The sequence below is a fragment of the Ursus americanus genome, chromosome 2 (assembly GCF_024610735.1).
Source record: "Ursus americanus isolate L20-20 chromosome 2, mUrsAme1.1.p, whole genome shotgun sequence".
In the NCBI taxonomy this organism is placed as follows: Eukaryota; Metazoa; Chordata; class Mammalia; order Carnivora; family Ursidae; genus Ursus; species Ursus americanus.
The window spans coordinates 84,120,693-84,143,942 of record NC_142128.1 but is presented as its reverse complement, the minus strand read 5'-3'; the positions used below and the strand labels follow the sequence as shown (position 1 = coordinate 84,143,942).

At 43.3% G+C, this 23,250-nt stretch overlaps 1 protein-coding gene across 3 annotated transcripts in view; it reads right to left on the bottom strand.

Moving 5' to 3' along the window:
- RGL1 (ral guanine nucleotide dissociation stimulator like 1) overlaps positions 1-23,250 on the bottom strand; it is a 159,075-nt gene that overhangs the window by 115,099 nt on the left and 20,726 nt on the right. Inside the window, exons 1-2 of one of the 3 annotated variants that reach the window (XM_045811369.2) lie at positions 4,547-4,709; positions 3,427-3,537 (exon numbers count right to left, since the gene is read on the bottom strand). The exons of 1 other annotated variant lie outside the window; for it this stretch is intronic. In XM_045811369.2, the coding sequence (XP_045667325.2) occupies positions 3,427-3,537; positions 4,547-4,573 (138 nt within the window). In that variant the 5' untranslated portion in view covers positions 4,574-4,709. Of the gene's footprint in view, positions 1-3,426; positions 3,538-4,546; positions 4,710-23,250 lie in introns of those variants that run through there. One more of the 3 variants, XM_045811371.2, reaches the window with a different exon arrangement.

Sequence of the window (23,250 nt, the reverse complement as noted above, 5' to 3'; positions counted from 1 at the left end):
GGCTCCTGACACCAAAGCCCCTTCCCTAACAGTCGGAGCCTCACCCTCTGTCCGTTTGAGTATTCTTCCTAAAATGGTGCATTTCCTGCGTCCGGAGAATACAGATGTTTTCTTAAATCATTTCCACATATCACGGTCAATATAAAACCACAACACTGAGACCAAAGAAAAACAACGAGTTTTGACCATTTGCTCTTCCAGAAATCACTAGCCATTTTACAAACTGATTGAATGGCTGGATGGAATTACTTGTTAACGTCCCTTCCAATCCGAGGACTTTATGACCCTATGATCTAATTGCAGCCTTTTCTCCTTGAGGGCTATACCTAGGTAAATTATCCCAGACTAAGAAGTTATTGTAAAGGGAGAATCGGGTCAGTATTTCAATAATATTTGGTTTTTAGAAGTTGTCCCACATAACCTCACTGTCAACAGGCAAGCCCTCAGCAGCACAGAGAAGTAAACGAGGCCTGGGCCATACTCAGCTGTATATTTTACAACCAACGGTGGAGGGTTTTACTTCAAAAGATCCATGAAACACAAAATTTAACAAACAAATTTAAAAAAAAAAAAGAATGTTCTAAATATTTTGGATTGTATGATACTTCCCATCTAAGGATGTGTAATTATTTTTGCTATCCTTTCCAAACTGAATCTTAATTATGCTTTGAGATTTGAGTAGTAGAAAATACAAAACTTGTGCTCAGTCTTTAAGGTGTTTTGAAAAAGGCTTATAGATACGAAACAGGAGCTACGCCCACCCTGAGGTGCTACAGAGCCTCACACATCTCTTCGGCGCCCCACGCTCTACACATCCAAAATGGAGACTTTCTCACTGCGATCACATATCTACGTAACAAAGACCTCGATTTTGGTTCAAACTATCATGCAGAGCGTCAAGAAGAGAAAGCCCCATCACTCAAGTCCTGTACCAGGTGTCACATCTAGGGAGAAAGTCCGCCATATGCATCCTCGGTCTTCTGAGCCAATGTTCTCTTCCACTTTCATGGAAACAGCCAGAAGGTTCCAGCCAGTTCCTGACAGCAAGGAACTAACCAACTGGGTTCAAATCCAACCTCTGCCACTGTCACAAATGTGACCCTGGCAAGCAATTTAACCTCTCTAGGCATTAGTTTCCTTATGTGGGGGAAAGAAGAAGATAATCACAACACCACCCTCCTCATAAGATTATTGACATATTTCAGTAATACCCTCACCTCAAGCTCTAGTTCGCTCTAAAACTGGTTGCTTTGGAGAATTTTGAAAGGGCTACTGGAATGTAGGAAAACAAATATGGAGAAGCCACTCGGTCCTAAAAAGAAGGGTTTTGTAATGACTATGGCTCAGTTGGCTGAGTCACATTTAATTAAGTCTGGAATTTCCAAGGACAAAAAACAGAGCTTCCCAACAGGACACCTAAGACAAGAAAACAAGTGGGATCAGAGCTGGAAAGTTCCTAAGAACATGCTCTTGAGGGCTGGGGTGGGAGCTGCAAATCACACTTTGTTGCATTAGAGGGGAAGGGACAGAGTCTGCCATCAACCAGAAGAAATCTTTTCACGTTGTCCTCCCTCTCAGTATCTCAGCTCTACTGCTGAATCCAGGGTGAACCAACTCTTCACTCAGTATAAATCTGAGAACACTGAGAGGTGGGGGGGAGAAGAGAAGCAGAGTCCAACGAACAGAACAGTCAGTGAGAATCACGAAATAGCTGTGACCATCTCAATAAACCACACTTTGTGGGCGTGGGGCCTACAGAGTTAACCCCTCCACTTCCCCATGGCTTATTCGTTCATGGCTGTTGTGCTGGCTGAAAACTAAAACTGTCACCCAAGCAACATCAGTCTCCTTAGAAGGAGAGGAACAACCCAGCATCAGGAAATGTAATGACCCTTTCCAAGGCAGCTGGCTTAGAACTTGTGAATCATTGTGAAACACCAAGACAGGCCAAACCACATCAATGCCACATTTAAATAAAATGCATACACACATCCACCCAAAACAAAGGGATGACTCGTCAGAATTCTCCTTCTGCCTTCCTTCCCTACCAGGTCTGCCGGGGAGGCACCTACTGTATTTGAAAGTCATACTCTGCGCAAGGAACCTGCTTAATAAGTGAAGCCCTCCGGTTTTCAAAGGCAAGATTCCTACCTTTCCAGGCCACGCCCGCAGATGTCACTAACAGGTGACTGCCCTAGTGGGTGGTACCTTGGCCCAAAGTGCAGAGCAGGAAAGGCCTGAGCCGAGGCAGCTGGGGAAGCCCAGAGCAGTGAAGGCCTGTGTCCGCAGACCGGCGGACCCACAGCGGAGGAAATCACTGGTGCGGGCCATCCTGCCTGAAACTCAGGGGACTTACAGGTGACATGTTGCCTCTAGTCTCAGTGCGAGGCCCTGGGCAGTTTTGTTTCCTGTCCGCCTTCACACCGTCCCTTTGAATGCTGCTCAAACCCTGAATTCTGCGAGAAGCAAAGCCGGTGAAGACTGAATGCAAGTGCGTACTCTGCTCTGCTCTCCAGTCCAGCCCCTGTGAAGCCTGAGTGCGGCTAGAATGAGGCCAGGTGAAACCACACTCCATCCCCGCCCTTCAGCCTACTCTGACTTTCTCTCTCAAGGCTTTCTGTGTCACCTCACACGGATCTGAGGATTTCTTCTATCTCCAGATCTAGAATTCCTTCGTTCTTCCAGGTGTTGGTATCTGCCCGAGGAGTGATCCTGTCACTAAGCTTTCCATTTCTCCCTGGGACGTGTTGAAGGAGCCATTAGGTGATAACAGATAACTCACATGATCCCAACCAAGATTTTAGAACCTTGTGGAAAAAGTCTTGTATATGGAAGCGTAAGTGTTTCTTCAAAGACCCAGCACTCTGAGCCCGCCACACATGAAATCGTGGGCACGACGCATGCATTAGTCTCCTCACGGGCTGCACAGAGGACGTAACAATAGGAAATCTGCCACCACATCCCCCCAGTAGGAAGATAGGCAGATCCGGAATGGTGTGTCCCCTGAGCATTCTGGGTACTGGGTGAAGGTACAGGAGGAGAGGGTCTGTCAGCATCAGTAGGGGGAGGACAGGGAAAGAAAAGGGTGCCATCTGGGCCAAACTGCTTATGGCTCTTGTCTAAGAGAGGGCTGCTTTCTGGTCCTGTTACTGCGTGTCACTTTCTGCCACGCCACCCCCACTCTATTTGCCAAGGACCTCAAGATGTTTCTAAGAGGTTCTGAATTATTGACAAACTGAAGGAAGATGCTTTGGAAAACATTAAATACAAAAACAGACCTGTACAGCTAGTGCAAACACTCGGTCACTGGCTGTTTCCTTTTTAAGACCAAAAGAGAAGAAGAAGACGAAGAAAAGTGCCTGCCTCTGCTAAATAATGATGATATTCACAGAACAACAGACACTGAGTCTCTCCAGCTTTACTCACCCCTAGCCATCTTGCTCCTTTATTGGCAGCCTGTTGAATCTGGACTCTTTTGAGGGTGACATGGTAAACAGCGCCTTCCTCTACCTCTTCACCCCAGTCCTGAATCGAGCTCTGCCAGGGGGTGGGATAAAGAGAAAGAAAAAGAGTATTTTTTTTCCTCTCTGCTAACCACAATCTATCCCAGCTGCTTTAGTGCTTACACCAGCACTCAGGGCACAAGATGGGCTGTTCAAAATAAATATTACAATCAGAGCAATACAAGACACATTGCGATAGAGGGAATGCTGAAATTTTCTTGGCTTCCAGTCCTTTCCTTTGGTATCAGGATCCCCGGACTTTTCCATATAGTTCTTTTACCTAGACTCACTCGCATAGCTAAGGGTTTTTTTTTTTTAAGTCTTTTTTCCCCTTCCTTAAGACCCTGGGATTTAGTCCTGATTAACTGCCCCCCCCCCCCACACACACACACATAAATGAAAGGAAAAAGAATTCGTTGGTAGAAAAAGTTGGTACTACTTTTATAATGGCTCAGTTATTTGAGCATACTACATTTTAAACTCAGGCACAAACAAGTGTTTAAAATGCCAAGAGTCCTCACTCCTTCGGAAGTGAAATGCTTCCCGTGTCTTTTTCTCCTCTTGCTGAGTTGGGACTCAAAGAGTTAGTGCGGTCGGGGGTAGAAAGTTTTTATTTCCGTAAAATAATCTGGCAAGTGCAGGGGGGGGGAGCAACACAGCATCATGCAGCTTCAAGTAAAAGGCGTGCAGCGACCCCCTGGATTTCCACGTCCCCAGCTAAACCTGAAGTTGTGTTAAAGAGCCGCGGGGACGCAGAAGCGCTCCCGGGTTCACCCCGACTAACTGTTCCCTGTCCTTAAAAGTTTTCCCTTCCCCACAAACATCTGCCCCACACACACCAAAGGCTACTGGCGAGAAAGGAGGTGTCGATGAAAGGGAGAAGACACGCCGAGAGGAAGGCATACAAAGCAGAGCGAGAAAGCCTCAGCTCCCGAGCAGGGGATCGGATGGCTCCGTTCGCTCCGAGTCCAAAACACGCCCAGAGAAAGCGGGAGAAGATTCCCCACCAGAGAAGCCTCGGGAGAAGGCAGAGCTCTCGTTACCATTTTAGCTTGCCAAAGCAATTTCATTCTCAGTTTTCTCTCCGGTCCGCGGCCGCGGCATGGTGCGCCCTGCTCCGGGGCCCCCGCAGTCTCCGCCCGCGCGGCCGCGGCGCCCCCAGCCCACCGCCCGCGCAGCCGCCGCAGCCCGAGCGAGCACCGACCCGCGCGCTGGCCCCGCCGCCGCCGCCGCCGCCGCCGCCGCCGCCGGTGCGCGCGACTCGGGCCACAAAGGGAGCGCGGCGAGCGAGGGCGCCGCAGACTCCTCCCCGCGCCGCTCCGCCGCTCCGTGATGTCAGGCTTTCCTGTTTGTGCTCCGAGCACACTCTCCCTTTCTCAAATCCCATGAATAAAGTTAGCATGCAATAGTTCCTCCAGCTCCGACGGCCGGCGGCAAACAACCCTTCCAAGGTGCTCGGGTTTCCTGGACGGGCACCAGGTGCCAAAAAGGGACCGGGTGCCCTATGGGGGGCATCCAAGTGAGTGTCCTCTTCCTTTGCTAAGAGATAAAGCGGGAGGGAGCAGTGCCAAAAGGATGGGAGGGGAGGGTCAGGAAAACTTTTGTGACCTCCTGAATGTAGATGAAATCAGAGCTGCCCCGAAGACAGGAGCAATACTCCAAGCCAGGAAGTTTTTCATTAGGACAAAAAAGAAATGGTCGGAGGATATTCCAAAACCCATGCCCAGGGGCCGGACCGGTCCTGCATCAGCATGCTGCCAACAGGAAATTGCTCCCGACTTTTTTCTACCACCCATTACGATAAGGCTCGTGCACAGTAACTGGCCACTGTGAGTGGGAAGGGACGAAGCAGGAAAGGGTTTTGCGGGGACTGACAGCGTGGAAAGTGGGCCATCAGTGGCCCTGGAGGTTCTGTGAGTCTTTGTGAGACAGCCATGGCTTGACTTTTCCTACTGCGGGGACTCAGGGGGATAACAACAGCAAGGAAAGAGCCCTTCGTGAGGACACTGCCGGAGGGAGCTTTGTCATAACCCACAGATCTGCTACCAGGACAAAAGATTATAACATCTTTTAGATCCCATTTTAATAAATCAACAGCATGATACCAGATGATAATGTATTCAAACTTTAGCACATGACAGAATTCCACACTAATTACAAAAAACCTTAGCGTTCATGTTTGTAATACTATTCCCCCTAATTAGATTCAATCACCTTTAAATTTCTTTTTAAAGACCTCTCACTAAAGCCATGCTAAGGCATAAGGCTAGGATTTGGTTCGTAATAAATATATGATGAGCTGAAAAGCTAGAGAATCGTGTGTACTGATGTTCCCAGGAGAGCAGAATAAATGACAGCGAGGGCACATCAAGGAGAAACAAAAGGATTGTGGACACTTGAGAACATCTTGAAGTCACTCAGCCAAGCTTCCCTCAGACAACCAGAACCTACCTTGCTCAGCAACATACTCTTTTATAAAACCAAAGTGGTTGTTTCTATTATTTAAAAAAAGTAAAAGCACACAGACTACACCCTCCTGTGATCACCAGGACAGAGCGTCCCCAGCGTCTAGAGGAAAATCATGTGGAGGCCCTACCCACCTCCTCCGTAAGCCGTCCCCAAACCCCCTGATACACCCCTACAGGACCTACCTTTTCAGTGATCGCAAAGACCACAAGATGCCCCTGAGGACAGTTAAGCAACCTATAAGATTAACTTCACGACTACTTTAACCCAATTTGGGGCTGTGAATTTGGAGATTGCTGAAAATTTTTCATGTCAGGGGTATCTAGCAGTTTCTCAGCCCCGCCCCTCACAGGAAGCCTTCCCAGACAGAGAAGCTTATAACTCACAAGGCCCCACTCAGGTTTCAGATCTCATCGCCCTCTTCTCTACTCCACCAATTCCCTGGCTGGCCACCTGGTGTATAAAGAGAAAACACAGGCTTCAAAGCAAGTGGATCCAGCTTCGAATCCACACTTACATTAAGAGTGAACTTGGACATGGGGCGCCCAGGCGGCCCAGTCGGTTGGCCATCTAACTCTTGGTTTCGGCTCTGGCAGTGGTCTCGGGGTCTTGGGATTCCAGCCCCACATCGGGCTCCGTGCTCAACTCGGAGTCTGCTTGGGATTCTCCCTCTCCTCTCCCTCTGGCCCAACCCCTGCTCGCTAGCGCGCGCTCTCTCTCTCACAAATAAATAAATAAATCTTTAAAAAAAAAAAAGAGTGAACTTGGGTGCTACCTCCCTGAGCCTTAGTTTCCTCATCTGTAAAATGGGACAAACTATCTTCTACGTTTGAAGAAGGATTAAATGAAAAATGTATGCAAATGATCACATGGTAAGTGATCAAAACCTGTTCCATTCCCGTGTTACTCCACACCCTCCCAGACTCACTGTAAAGTTGTGTATGTATGCAACGTGGGGAAATCTGAAAGCATGTCTTCTTACTAAATTATATCAAAATTTTGGAGAGGTTTTCCAAGAATAACTGTTTGTATTTATACTGATAATGTATGTGATTTTGTTCAAACGCTGAGCCACAAAAAAAAAAAAAAAAGTCTGGTCATACTAGATAGTGCAATCAAGTGTTGCATTTTACCATTTTTAAAATATTCATTTAAAAATATTTCACCTGTAGGCAGCTCAGACAGTATTACCACATTGCACATATCTTTGGGTTAAAATACTCCTGGCCAAGAAGTGGGAAGGATAAACCAGTAAGCCATTTATAATTAAGTTTGAATTTATTTACCAGATTACCTTGCCCATGACCGGTTACCTAGCATGGTCCTAGGAGGACAGGTCAAGTTTTGTTAAAAGGAGACCAGCAATGTTTTATAATTTTCAGTGTACAAGTCTTTCATGTCTTTGGTTTAGTTTATTCATACGTTTTTATTCTTTTTGATGCTATTGTAAACAGCACTGATTTCTAAATTTTGTTTTTGGATTGTTCATTGTTAGTGTGTAGAAATGCAATTGATTTTTATGTGTTGATTTTGCATCCTGCAACTTTAATAAATTCACCTATTAGTTCTGACAATTTGCTTGTAGACACAAATAAATGGAAAGACACCTTGTGTTCATGAATTTGAAGGCCTAATATTGTTAAAATATCCATGCTTACCCCAAGCAAACTACAGATTCAATGCAATTCCTAACAAAATTAAAATAGCATTTTTTACAGAAATAGAAAAAAAAATCCTAAAATTCACATGGAACCACAAAGGATACTTTATAGCCAAAGCAATCTTGAAAAAAAACAAAGTTGGAAGTGTCCCAGTTTCTGATTTCAAAACATATTACTAAGCTATAGTAATTAAAATAGTGAGGAACCGGCATAATGACAGACAGTAAAACAATGGAACTAATAACCCAGAAATAAACCCAAACATATAGAGTCAACTGATCTTTGACAAGGGTGCCAAGAATAAACAATGGGGAGGGGATGGTCTCTTCAACAAATGGTGCTGGGAAAACTGGAGATCCAGCAAATTCCTAGAATACATAGGGGAGAAGCTTCATAACATTGGTCATGGTGATGAGTTCACGGCTATGAGACCACAGGCATAGGCAACAAAAGCGAAAATAGATGAGCAAGACTAGATCAAACTAAAAAGCTTCTCCATAGCAAAGGAAACAATCTAACAGAGTGAAAAGGCAAGAAACCAAATGGGAGAAAATATCTGCAAACAACATATCAGATAAGGAGTTGATATCCATAATACATAAGGAACTTCTATAGCTCAATAGAAAAGAAAAGACACGCAAAACAAACAAAATAACCCACTTTAAAAATGGGCACAGGACTTGGATAAACATTTCTCCAAAGAGGAGATACAAATGGCCAACAGGTACATGAAGAGATGCTTAATGTGCCTAATCATTGGGGAGCTGGAAATCAAAACCACAATAAGATATCACCTCATACCTGTAAGGATGGCCATTATTCAAACAGAAAACAATGTTAGCTCAAATGTGGAGGGAAGGAAACCTTGTACACTGGTGGTAGGAATATAAATTCCAGCCATTACGGAAAAGAGTTCCGAGTTTCCTTGATAAACTAAAAATAGAACTACCTAATGACCCAGCAATCCCACCTCTGCATATTCATCCAAAACACTGAAATGAGGATCTCAAAGAGGTATGTGCATTTCCATGATCATTGCAGTGCTATTCTTAATAGCCGAGACGTGGAAGCAACCTAACTGCCCATCAATGGGTGAACGAATAAAGGAAATGTGACATGGACACACCTACAACGGAACAGTATTCATCTCTTAAAAAGAAGGAAATCCTGGGGCGCCTGGGTAGCTCAGTCTTAACGACTGCCTTCGGCTCAGGGCGTGATCCCGGCGTTCCGGGATCGAGCCCCACATCGGGCTCCTCCGCTGGGAGCCTGCTTCTTCCTCTCCCACTCCCCCTGCTTGTGTCCCCTCTCTCGCTGGCTGTCTGTCTCTGTCAAATAAATAAATAAAATCTTTAAAAAAATAAAATAAAAAGAAGGAAATCCTGTCCTATGCCTATAATATGGAAGGACCTCGACAGCATAATGCTAAGTGAAATAAGCCAGTCACAGAAGGACAAACACTGCATGATTTCACTTATGTGAGGCATCTAAAGTAGTCCAACTCATAGAAGCAGAAAGTACACGGGGCACGTGGGTGGCTCAGTCGGTTAAGCATCTCCCTTCAGCTCAGGTCATGATCCCGGGGTCCTGGGATCAAGTCAGGCGTCAGGCTCTCTGCTCAGTGAGAAGCCTGCTTCTCCCTCTGCCTGTTGCTCCCCCTGCTTGTGCTCGCTCTCTCTCTCTGACAAATAAATAAAAATCTTAAGGAAAGAAAGGAAAGAAAGGAAAGAAAGGAAAGAAAGAAAGAAAGAAAGAAAGAAAGAAAGAAAGAAAGAAGAAAAGAAAGAAGAGTGGTGGTTGTCGGGCTGGGGGAAGGGTGAAATAGGGAGTTGCTGTTCAATGTGTGTAAAGTTTCAGTTATTCAAGATGAAAAAGTTCTGGAGATCTACTGTACAACATTGTGCTTACAGTTAACATTATGTGCTGTACACTTAAAAATTTGATGTGGGGAGGGAAGCAAAGATGGATCCTTAAAGCACGGGCTATTGCTAGGAATCATTTTATGTTGCCACATTTGGTGGTCACTGATAAGCCAGTAGCAATACAAGGATCCCAGGATTTCACAGGAAAGAGGACAGATATATGGAAGAACCCCAAATTGGAGGGGAAAACTTTCTTACTTTACAGTTTCACCAGAGCCAATAGAGAGACAGCTGGTTAGGAGCAGATAAGCAGCTGATTCTTTAACAGAATCAACCTACCAGTGGAAATATGTAGTTCATATATCCCCTTCATTCCGTTATGCAGTCACTGGCCTCGCCGACACCACACCCTCCTGTATTTATTCTACCTGTCTGGCTGCAAGAAAAAGTGAAAAATACAAAAACTATAGTAGAGTGTACTTATGTAGGCAGCGTGACACGAAGTAATACTTACGTGCCTGGGTGAGGGGACATCTGGCATCTGAGCCAGAGTTTGAATCTCAGTTCTAGAAGCCTTCCAACCAAGAGTCTGACCCTCACTTCTCACAGTGTCCTCATCTGTTCCCCTTCAAGCTTATCAGGAGTGTTAAATAAACTATTATAGAAAGCACCAAATTGAGTTCTCGGAATATAAGAGGACTTGAATAAAAAAGCAGCTTCTTCCCTCCTTACCCCACACTCCTTCCTAGCATGTTCTTTCCATGTTTGAGTGTTTGCTTGGATAGCAGATTGTACTGCATGACAGAAAAATAAGGGCAGTGCAGGTATAAAGGACATTGTGCTTGGAAGTAAGTACTTACAAACTTGCCTGGAAAGGGGCGACATCAGCCTGACATGGGAAGGCATGGGAGGACCTTGGTTTTGTCCTCAAACTCAATGCTGGACCATAATGTCTTAGGCCCAGTCAAAACTTTAGAGGAAAACAGTCCTAAGAGAGCAGTAAGAATAACAACAACAAATATGTGAAAAAAACTAAAAAGCAAGAGGTCAGGATTCTCCTTCCACACCCTAGCAGCGCCGAGTGCATATCGCCTCTCCTTGTCCACAGCCCTTACCTAAACAGACGAGTTTGAAAACCTTTCCTGCTTTGAGTGAAATCAACAATGGTCCTTTTGCAATATTTTATTTATAAACTATATCTTCAGCAATTTGTAGTTCCCTAAAACTTTTTGGTGGAGGACATAAGCAAATAAATCTGCTAATTCTTGACTCCCTTCCTCCAACAATACCAATGTATGGTCAAACTGCAAATGACTGAATCCTTCCAACCTCCCTACGAAACACTTCTCTCTCTTCTTCAGTCTTGCAGGCTGGGTGGTTCATCAATGAACTTTCCATATTCGGCCTCCACGATCAGCTGGGCATCCCACTATGGTTGCTCCCAGCTCTGCTAACTAGGACTGCCCCATTCACCTCCCCTTTGCTTGAACTTTTGACCTTGCTTTGCAAAGGGTAAAGAACCAGTCACGCTTGGTCAAAGATGACTTGCTTCCATTTTCTGAGGGCCCAAAGTGTTTTTACTAATCATCATAGAGATACTATAAATTAAAAATTCTCAATGCTCTGTTATTATGTTCTGTTATTTAGGCAAGCGAATTACAAGCCAATTTGAGATGGACCTCTTACAGCTAAAGAAGAGCCTGCCACAGCGGGGAGAAGATGAAGACAGAAGACACATTAACAGCACCAGACAGATGGCAGGCCAAAGGCAAAGGACTCCTCTGGCCATGACGGCAAACATTTTTCAACTAATAGTTTACCAATTGCTGGCACTTACTCTTAATTGATGTTGATGATGCTTGCCTGAGGAAGAAGTTGGTTATTGGAATACTATTTGTAACTTGGGCTAATGAGCATTATTACCTCATCTAATTATAGATTTCTGTAAAAGAAAAAAGGACAGAGATTTATTCAGATGGTTGAAAAGATCAAAACATCCAACAGTCAGCTCAGACATGATGCCAGGTCTGTGTGATTTATAATAAAACCTTCTGCAAAGCGGAGGATGGGTGACCCAATGCCATGAAGGGCTTTGACCAAGATTCTGGGAGGAGCTGCAGGGCAATTGGCCAAATCATATCTTGTTTCAGGGCTAAAGGAACATCCTTTTTCTATAATAATGGTGTTGAAATGGTACCGAAAGCGTGAATGAACCACAACTGCTAGAACATCGTGGCTAAGAGTGATGGCTGCTGTCAGAAACACCGAGATGTGAGTCCTAGAGCCCTCGCTCCTCTCTGAAGCAAGATCTTTCACATCCCTAAGCCCACACAAAATAGGGATACAAACACCTTCCTCGATGGCCCACACTGAGAATTAAATGAGATAATACACACCAAGCCTTTCGCACAGTATCCAGCACCAAGAGAAATTCTCGGTGAATGTTGTCTGCTGTTGTTTTGGTCAGATCCACAATTTGCAAAAGCTAAAGGAGCCTGCGTACATTAAAACCCAGATGCATATACCAAGTAACTCAAGATTTTCCAGCTTGAAGCCAAAAATTTGTGATGCAGTGAACCCAGAAAGAACTGCGAGCCCCACAAACTGTTCAGTCAATGAGCAACATTTACTGAGTTGCTACACAGCACAGAAAGGTACTGTGCCTGGTGTCCTTGCCCACCTCATTCCACCTCCACCCAGTGACCAGAGTGGTATTTTCAAATCACGATAGCATCCCCTCCTATTCTTAAATCCCTCCAATGTCTCGCCATTGCTAAGGATAAAAACCTAAATCCTCTTCCTATCCCACAGGGCCTTCCCCAGGTTGGCCCCAGCCTCCTTCCGCTCTATTCTATATACATTCTCTGGGCTCCAGCAACCCCGGTCTTCTTTCCATGTCTTCACTACATCGGGCCCCTGTCCATTACAGAGCCCTTACACCTGTGATTCTCCTTCTTGGGACATCCCTCCCTCTTCTCCTCTCCCAACTGGGTTAAATCCGCTTATTATGTGCTCTCCTGGCACCATGATCTTCTCTTTGTAACTCTACCACAGTCATGATTTTACATTTCATTGTATGATTATTTGATAAATGTCTGTTTCCCCCAAACTCTATGAGGGCAGAAGCAATTTAATTTTTGCTCTCTTCACGGTTCTCTAGCACCTCCCACAGTATCTAGCACATGGGAGACGCTCAGTAAATAACTATGATCGATTGATAGGTACAGACTCATAGATAAAGCCATGCTGTAAATTCAGGAAGTGCTTTGTAATTGTTGTTGAGTAATATAAATAAATCTTAGATGTTGTCTCTACCTTAAGGTTGTTTGTACTCTAAAATCAAAGAAAGGACATCAGGGGAGACACTGGAAAATGACTTCAGAAAGCCACAGATGAGCAAGTCCAGATGAAGACAACAGAGCCAAGTGAGCAATGTGTCACTGAGAGGACACGACCACCTCCATTAGGAGGCACACATTCCTAAAGGACTTGCAGATCACTGCAGTTTTTATTGAGATTGTGTTGACCACGACCTCTGAGGAAAAAGAGAAGCATGGACTAGGAGAAGAAGAGTTGGACTTTCAGCAGGAGAGGTGGCAGGTCAAAGGATGGTATTTGGTTGGAGAAAAGATTCATATAGTCAAGGGACATGAGGTTCAGATAAAGTAGCTGGATGGCAGAGATTCTGGAATTTTTCTTCAGAGGAAATCGAAATGATGAAACAGAGGGTGAACAAGATGATTATACTACTTGTCCATAGGTTAGTCAGAGGGGGACAGCACGGAGATAGAGCGATCTGATAGGAAACAATACAGTAAAGTACATGCCAAGCAATTAACACCTAGGCTGACACTAGGGTTTTGAAAAAAAAAAGGAATCGGGGTGACATTTTGGAAAAATAAATGTTGCAACTTAATGATAGGCAGCATGTTGCAAGTAAATGAGAGGGGAAAGAAAAAACCTGCAAGGTTTTAAGACTGGGATTGTCGAGGGGACATGGAAATAAAGAGAAAATGGAAAGGACTTTCTGCTTTCGGAAAGAAATATTATCAGCTCATTTCTGGGGAGAAAGAAAAAGATACTGAAGAGTGACAGGAAGGAAAGATAAAGACTAGACATGAAGAAAGCAGTTGCAAGTTACTATGTATACAGGAAGTTGTTTGAAACCATGAATTCACATGATTCCCCGAGTGGAAGAGAAGCAGACTCTGAACAGTCTCAAGATGCACCCACAGCCGAGCCCCACACAAAAGTAACCAGAGCGGAGAGCAAGAGGGGAAGAAGAACAAGGAGAGCTTGAGTTACGGAAACCAATGCGGAAGGAAAGCTCACTGTGATTAAAAATTCTCAAATACACTCAAGTCAGTCTTGGAATACAGTCAACGGACTTGTCATTATCACAAGATGCTACGCATATTTTAAAAGGATTTTCCCTGTTTAAAAACATGTAATTTTTTTTTTAATTATCACCGGTCATTCTATTCTGTGACAACCAATAAAATGTAACCAAAGTTAATTGAAAGTTTTAGTGTGGTCAGTTACATAACACTAGAATTGCTGAATAGCTTAAATGCAGTGTTTTCCCAGAAATATTTGTCTTTTGGATGAAACCAAGAATGGAAAGTTTCTGCCTTAAAGGAGAACTTTTGAGAAGGTGGAAAGAAAAGAAAACCATATATATCGGAGTATCACTTTAACAGTAACTAGTCAATATGCTGCAAATGGGAACGACTCCCACAGAAACACACAAGAACACAAAGAAAAGTGAATTTTACCACTTTGGAGAACTGATTGTGGATTGTATATCAATTATCTAATGTCTTTTTAAAAACCAGAAAATATCTCATATATTGCCTTTGCCAGGAACAAATTTAGACAGATCTTTGGTTCTTGTTATTTGCCTGTTACACGGGCAGAATCAACTCATGCTAACCCATGCTGATCCTGGTTTGTCTAAAATGTGAAGTAAAGTTTATAGGATGAAAATGTGTTTAATTTGGGGCAGGAGACGGGTGGAGTCATTACCTTGGTTTATTCAGGATCTTCTAGATAGGCTAATAGCTACTGCTCTAGAAAGCTCCATATAGTCCTCACCCTTTTTCCGTCAAAGATAATGTGCGTATGTGTGTGTGCGTGCGTGCGTGCGTGTGTGTGTGTGTGTGTGTGTGTGTGTGTGTGCTGTAGGACCGAGAATTGATAGGCTGGCCTTCATCTTGAACTTTAATCATAGAAGATAATGACTGCTCTCTGAAATAACATAAAAGCACTGTAAAGAAACAACAGAGCAATTGTGAGTTACATGGCAACCTTATAACAAAATAAGTAATAGACTTTTTCCTCATAGCCAAACAGGTCATATATTTTACATCATTCAAAGGACTGTCTCTCCTGTAACTTGCCAGGATGTCATCCTATGACATTAGCACATCCTATGCCACAGGAAACCACACCACCCTTGGCTGAAGGCTGCGTGACCTTAGCATGCAGACCAGCTGGTGTTCTTGGTGTATGTGCCCAACTTTTGCTAAGTTTTTGGTCTTCCCCACCTGAAAAGGCTTGCAGGGTAAGTGGGGATTGGGCAAGCAGCGGGAAAGTCCTCAGTTGGATTAGTTCTATAAATCTACACCAGACTCAAGCTGCCCCAAGACGGGGCAGAAGGCCCTAGAATCAGTTCCAGGTACTAAAAGAGATTAAATTCACCGTGGGTGTAGAATCCAAGGATTCCAGGACAAAAGTGGACCTCCCAGGATGTTGTCATAACAGGTAACCCTGTGGACAAGGTCAGCATCCTAGGAAGGAGGAGCAGCAAGACAGAAAAAGCCTGGCTCTATTATCTCATAGAACAAAGTTGCCAGACCAGTCCTGGACTGCCTGTCTCTGGACTGTTTTGCAAGAGAGAAATAGAATTCCCTCTTGTTTAAAGTGTTATAAATTTGGCTTTCTGTTACAAGCAGCCCAACCTATATTCCAATTAATATACCTATGAAATAGAACATAAATCAGTAAAGGTAAGAGAGACATTTAGCTAGAGGCTAGAGCATAATATTCGAAGATTTACTCTGATGTACTCTGATTCGAAAATTGTTCTGGGCTCTAAAAGTCATTCCTTTACCTATTTATTAACTCATTCATGCAACGAATGTTTACAAAGCACCTACTATGTATCAGGCACTGTGCTAGGTAGGCATTGCGGAAACAGTTTTCAACAAGACAGTTGCAGTACCTGCCTCCTGGTGCTAATGGATTGAATGGAGAAACCGACAAAGCATGTACGTTACAGTATGATAAATGCTGACAGAAAGGTCGCTATTGGGAGGTACAGGCTGTGCCTATAAGATTTAGGGAATTATTCCCAGAGAAAATGGTCTCTAAGGTAAGATCTGAAAGCCAATCTGGAATCAGAAGTCGTAGAAAAAAGGGGAGAGCCATCCAGGCAGAGGGAACAGAGTAAGGGAAGGCCCCAGACTTAGAGGAATCATAGATCAAACAGAATCCTAGGCGTGGCCCCTAGTTCACAAACCATGCCAAATAGGCTGCTCATTTTTCCTAAAAGAGAAGCGGTGCTGTATCTTCACTTTGTGAGCACTAACTCATCGTAATAGTGTAACATGCCAACCGGATATATGTCCCTTAGAAACACGAGGCATGCTTTTGTTTTATTTTTTGTAATCCTATAATCCCTCAGATAATCCTCTGTGAAGATTCAGGTAAATAAATAACTATTTTAATGACTTTACCAGAGCGCATTGTACGTGTAAAGCACTGAATTATACATACTGGCCCTGGACCAGTAAGGGAGGCCAACAAGCAAATGAACAAAGTCAGCAGGCAAAGGGAAGGGTGTGACTATGGCCTTCTATGGAACCATCCAGACTAAATTCCAAGTCAGAATGCTAGTGCTGCAGGTTGTCCCACTTAGAGCAGCCATCCTGGCACAGCCCAGGTGAGAGTCTGGCACGTGTCTGGGGGCAAGAACACAGGCTGGATGGAAGGGTCTCTCTCAAGCCCCACCTTGGAAATACTCCGTGTTAGTGCTGTACCCGATCAGGGGGTGGGAGAGAAGACCAGACAGTGGGCTCTCTTCTGAGAGGAGAAAAAGGCAACTTTAGACACTAGAGGCTGTGAGGTAGGAACAGACTGGAGGTAGGAACAGAATTTCCAGGTGATGCAGAAGGGGTTTAGGGAAGCAGGGCAGACAGGAAGAAGAGAGCAATCCAAGCAGAGGGAAAGGCATGAGCCCAAGCTTAGGGGTCAAATGGAAGGTCGTCATAGACCAGGCAGAGAGAAGCAGGCCGCCCAGCCCAGCCACACGGCCTGGGCGCATGTGCCCCTGCACCTCCCACTCACTCGCTCACCAGAGCTTTCCCTGAGTCATACTGATGGAAACAGGTCGCTTCACCTAGTGTAGACTATCCAAGTTCCTCTGTGCTAGGGTGGCTTATTTGAGGTTTACATGCCTCGGGTGTAGGTCGGGATTATGTACAATGTAGTCACCGTAGCATGAATATCACCTATTTGAAGGCGTAAGTATGTTTGCATTGGTAATTGGCTAACGCTTCCCATCACTGCAGTTTACAAACTGATTGTACACATATTCGTTTCCTTAATCCTCACCACAACCCCCAAAGTAGAGGTACTAGCTCCATTTTATAACCTAAGAAAATGAAATGTCAAGACCACAAAGACAATTTAAATGCAAAGCCGTGTCCTGCAGAAGACCCAAGTCTTTTGACTTCAAAAATCATTCTACTTTCAAAAGAATACACTTTTGCATTTACATTGATGAGCACTGGGTAATATACAGAATTACTGAATCACTACACGATACACCTGAAACATATAATATAACACCGTATGTTAACAACATTGGAATTAAAATTTTAAATAACAGGAGTTCAGAGTAACAATGGTCAAGATGATGTGTAGGATTGAAAAAAATATTAACGAAAATATTAATGAGAATATAGAATCTCTAAGGGCAGAAATGAGAGCGAATCTGGCAGAAATTAAAAATGCTATGAATCAAATGCAGTCTAAATTAGATGCTCTGATGGCCAGGGTAAATGAGGCAGAAGAATCAATTAGTGAACTGGAGGATGGGATGGTAGAAGAGAAAGCTAAAACAGAAACTTGGCTCGAAAAAATCCAATCTCAAGAATGTAGATTACGGGAGATTACTGACTCAATGAAACGTTCCAATGTCAGAATCATCGGCATCCCCGAGGGAGTGGAGAAAGAGAGAGGTCTAGAAGAGATATTTGAACAAATTGTAGCTGAGAACTTCCCTAACCTGGCAAAGGAAACAAGCATTCGTGCCCAAGAGGCAGAGAGGACCCCTCCCAAGGTCAATGAGAACAGACCTACACCACGTCACGTCATAGTGCATTTCGCAAATATTAGATCCAAGGATACAGTACTGAGAGTGGCCAGGGGGAAGAAAATTCTTACGTACAGAGGGAAAAATATCAGAATAACGTCAGACCTGTCTACAGAGACCTGACATGCTAGGAAGGGTTGATAGGGTATTTTCAAAGCTCTATCTGAGAAGAACATGCAGCCAACGATCCTTTATCCAGCAAGGCTGTGATTCAGAATTGATGGAGAAATAAAGACCTTCCAGAATTGGCAGAAACTGAAGGAGTTTGTAACCACCAAACCAGCCCTACATGAGATATTAAGGGGGGTTCTATAAAAGTAAAAAGGCCCCAAGAGTGATACAGAACAGAAATTTACTATCTATAGAAACAAAGACTTCACAGGCAACATGACATCATTAAAATCATATCTCCCAATAATCACTCTCAATGTGAATGGCCTAAATGCTCCCATAAACGCCCCAGGGTTGCAGACTGGATAAAAAGACATGACCCATCCATTTGCTATCTACAAGAGATTCATTTTGAACGTAAAGATACATCCAGACTGAAAGTGAAGGGATGGAAAAGCATTTTTCATGCCAATGGACCTCAAAAGAAAGCTGGGGTAGCAATTCTCGTATCAGACAGATTAGATTTCAAACTAAAGACTGTAGTTAGAGATACAGAAGGACACTATATGATTCTTAAAGGATGTATCCAACAAGTGGATATGACAATTATAAATGTCTATGCCCCCAACAGGGGAGCAGCTAGATACACAAGCCAACACTTTACCAGAATAAAGAGACATATAGATAATAATACATTAATAGTAGGGGACCTCAACACTCCACTCTCAGCAATAGACAGATCACCTAAGCAGAAAATCAACAAAGAAACAAGAGCTTTGAATGACATACTGGACCAGATGGACCTCATAGATATATACAGAACACTACCCCCCAGAACAACAGAATACTCACTCTTTTCGAATGCACATGGAACTTTCTCCAGAATAGACCATATACTGGGTGACAAAACAGGTCTCAACCAATACCAAAAGACTGAAATTATTCCCTGCATATTCTCAGACCACAATGCTTTGAAACTGGAACTCAATCACAAGGAAAAATTTGGAAGAAACTCAAACACTTGGAGACTAAGAACCATCCTGCTCAAGAATGATTGGGTAAACCAGGAAATTAAAAATCAGTTTAAACAATTTATGGAGACCAACGAGAATGAAAACACATCGGTCCAAACCTATGGGACACTGCAAAGGCAGTCCTAAGGGGAAAATACATAGCCATCCAAGCCTCACTCAAAAGAATAGAAAAATCTAAAATGCAGTTTTTATATTCTCACCTCAAGAAGCTGGAGCTGGAACAGAAGAACAGGCCTAACCCATGCACGAGAAGACAGATGATCAAGATTAGAGCAGAGATCAATGAATTAGAAACCAGAAGCACAGTAGAGCAGATCAACAGAACTGGAAGCTGGTTCTTTGAAAGAATAAATAAGATCGATAAGCCACTGGCCAGACTTATTCAAAAGAATAGAGAAAGGACCCAAATTAATAAAATTATGAATGAAAGGGGAGAGATCACAACCAACACCAATGAAATAGGCAGGATCCTTAGAAACTTTTATCAACAGCTTTAGCAACCTGGAAGAAAGGGATGCCTTCCTGGAAACCTATAAACTACCAAGACTGAAACAAGAAGAAATTGATTATTTAAATAGACGAATTAATTATGAAGAGATTGAAGCAGTGATCAAAAACCTCCCCAAAAACAAAAGTCCAGGGCCTGACGGATTCCCCGGGGAATTCTACCAAACATTCAAAGAAGAAATAATACCTATTCTCCCGAAGACTTTTCAAAAAATAGAAACAGAAGGAAAACTACCAAATTCATTCTGAGGCCAGTATTACCTTGATCCCCAAACCAGGCAAAGACCCCATCAAAAAGGAGAATTACAGACCGATATCCCTGATGAATATGGACGCCAAAAATCTCAACAAGATCCTAGCTAATAGTATCCAACAGTACATTAAAAGGATTATCCATGAAGCCCAAGTGGGATTCATCCCTGGGATGCAAGTATGGCTCAACATTCACAAATCGACCGGTATGACAGATCGTATCAACAAGAAAAGAGTCAAGAACCATATGATCCTCTCAATTGATGCAAAAAAAGCATTTGATAAAATACAGCATCCTTTCCTGATTAAAACCCTTCAGAGTGTAGGGATAGAGGGTACATTCCTCAATCTCATTAAAACCATCTATGAAAAGCCTACGGCGAATATCATTCTCAATGGGGAAAAGGTGAAAGCCTTTCCCTTAAGATCAGGAGCACGACAAGGATGCCCACTCTTGCCACTATTATTCAACATAGTACTAGAAGTCCTTGCAACAGCAATCAGAAAACAAAAAGGGATAAAAGGTATCCAAATTGGCAAAGAAGTCAATCTGTCTCTCTTTGCAGATGACATGATACTCTATATAGAAAACCCAAAAGACTCCACCCCCAAACTACTAGAAGTTATAGAGCAATTCAGTAATGTGGCGGGATACAAAATCAATGCTCAGAAATCAGTTGCCTTTCTATACACGAACAATGAGACTGAAGAAAGAGAAATTAGGGAATCCATCCCATTTACAATAGCACCAAAAATCATACGTTATCTCGGAATTAACTTAACCAGAGACATAAAGGATCTATATTCTAGAAACTATAAATCACTCTTGAAAGACATTGAAGAAGACACAAAAAGATGGAAAAATATTTCATGCCCATGGATTGAAAGAATAAACATAGTTAAAATGTCTATGCTACCCAGAGCAATCTACACTTTCAATGACATCCCAATCAAAATACCAATGACATTTTTCAAAGAACTGGAACAAACAGCCCTTAAATTTGTGTGGAACCAGAAAAGGCCCCGAATCGCCAAGGAATTGTTGAAAAGGAAAAACGAAGCTGGGGGCATCTCAATGCCGGATTTCAAGCTGTACTACAAAGCTGTGATCACAAAGACAGCATGGTACTGGCACAAAAACAGACACATAGACCAACGGAACAGAATAGAGAACCCAGAAATGGACCCTCGGCTCTTTGGGCAACTAATCTTTGACAAAGAAGGAAAAAACATCCAGTGGAAAAAAGACAGTCTCTTCAATAAATGGTGCTGAGAAAATTGGACAGCTACATGCAAAAGAATGAAACTTGACCACTCTCTCACACCATACACAAAGATAAACTCCAAATGGATGAAAGACATCGATGTGAGATGGGAATCCATCAAAATCCTAGAGGAGAACATAGGCTGCAACCTCTTTGACATCGGCCACAGCAGCTTTTTTCATGACACATCTCCAAAGGCAAGAGAAACAAAAGAAAAAATGAACTTGTGGGACTTCATCAAGATAAAAAGCTTCTGCACAGCCAAGGAAACAGTCAAAAAAACTAAGAGGCAGCCCACGGAATGGGAGAAGATATTTGCAAATGACACTAGAGATAAAAGATTAGTATCCAAGGTCTACAAAGAACTTCTCAAACTCAATACATGGGAAACAAATAATCAAATCAAAAAATGGGCAGAAGATATGAACAGACACTTTTCCAATGAAGACATACAAATGGCTAACAGACACATGAAAAAATGTTCAACATCATTAGCCATCGGGGAAATTCAAATCAAAACCACCTTGAGATACCACCTTATGCCAGTTAGAGTGGCAAAAATTGAAAAGGCAGGAAACAACAAATGTTGGAGAGGATGTGGAGAAAGGGGATCCCTCTCACACTGCTGGTGGGAATGCAAGTTGGTACAGCCACTTTGGAAAACAGTGTGGAGGTCCCTTAAAAAGTTAAAAATTGAGCTACCCTATGATCCAGCAATTACACTAGTGGGTGTTTACCGCAAAGGTACAGACGTAGTGAAGAGAAGGGCCATATGCACCCCAATGTTCATAGCAGCATTGTCCACAATAGCTAAATTGTGGAAGGAGCCAAGATGCCCTTCAACAGATGACTGGATTAAGAAGATGTGGTCCATATATACAATGGAATATTACTCAGCCATCAGAAAGAACGATTACCCAACATTTGCAGCAACATGGACGGGACTGGAGAAGATTATGCTAAGCGAAATAAGTCAAGCAGAGAAAGATAATTATCATATGGTTTCACTCACTTATGGAACATAAGAAATAGGAAGATGGGTAGGAGAAGGAAGGGAAAAATGAAAGGGGGGTAAAAAGAAAGGGGAATGAACCATGAGAGACTGTGGACTCTGGGAAACAAACTGAAGGCTTCAGAGGGGAGGGGGTGGGGGACTGGGATAGACTGGTGATGGTATTAAGGAGGGCACATATTGCATGGTGCACTGGGTGTTATACGCAAATAATGAATCATGGAACATTGCATCAAAAACTGGGGATGTACTGTATGGTGACTAACATAACATAATAAAATTATTAAAAAATTAAAAAATAAAATAAAATTTTAAAAAACAATAAAAAATAATAAAATAAAGTAAGAATACACTTTTGTTCTTAGAACACTTGTCTGCCTCTTTGCTGTTGCTTCTATTATTTAGAACTTTTGGCACCTGATAAAGTTCAGCAGTTCTTCATACCTATTAGTAACTAGAGGTGCATTCACACCGTTGCCAGCACTCAAGAATTACATCCTTACTGGCTCTTTCATGAGTGTCTTATCCTTTTCATTCCTAGTACCACTGTCTTGGGTTAGGTGGTACTGCCTGGCACGATGGCCCCATTTCTTCATTCACACAATCATGCAAGTCGCTGCTATGGCCCAGGTACTGTGCTGGGTGTTGGACATGCAGTGGGGTCAACACAGAGTCCTTGCTTTCAAAGAACGTACAGTCTAGGGAGGACAGAGGCAGGTAAATAAGACCTTGCCGAGAATGTGAGGCGGCTATGACGCCGCACACACATGGCGGGGCCAGAAGCATCAAGGAGAGGCACCTATTCTAGAGTCAAGGAGTCAGGGAGGTCTAAAGCTGCGACTTCAATGGAAAGGAAGCAAAAGTTAGCCAATGAGAAGGGCGAGAAATGCTCAGTTCAGGAAAGGGTGTGGCATGAATGTGGAAGAGAACGGAGTAATTTCATAGACACAACACTGGATGATTTAATCTGCCTGAAGGATGACTGTGGTGAGGAAGGGTAGTTGAGAGATGAGGTCAGCGTCGGACGACAAGAGCTTGGGAGCCACGTTGAAGAGTCTGGACTTGATCCTGGGCACCGTGGAGACCATAGAAAGGTTCCACACAGCTGAGTTACATGAGAAGACTTGTATTTTAAAAAGATCTGACTGTGATATGGAGAAAGGATTCAAGGGGCACTGCTCCCATGGAGATATAACGTGA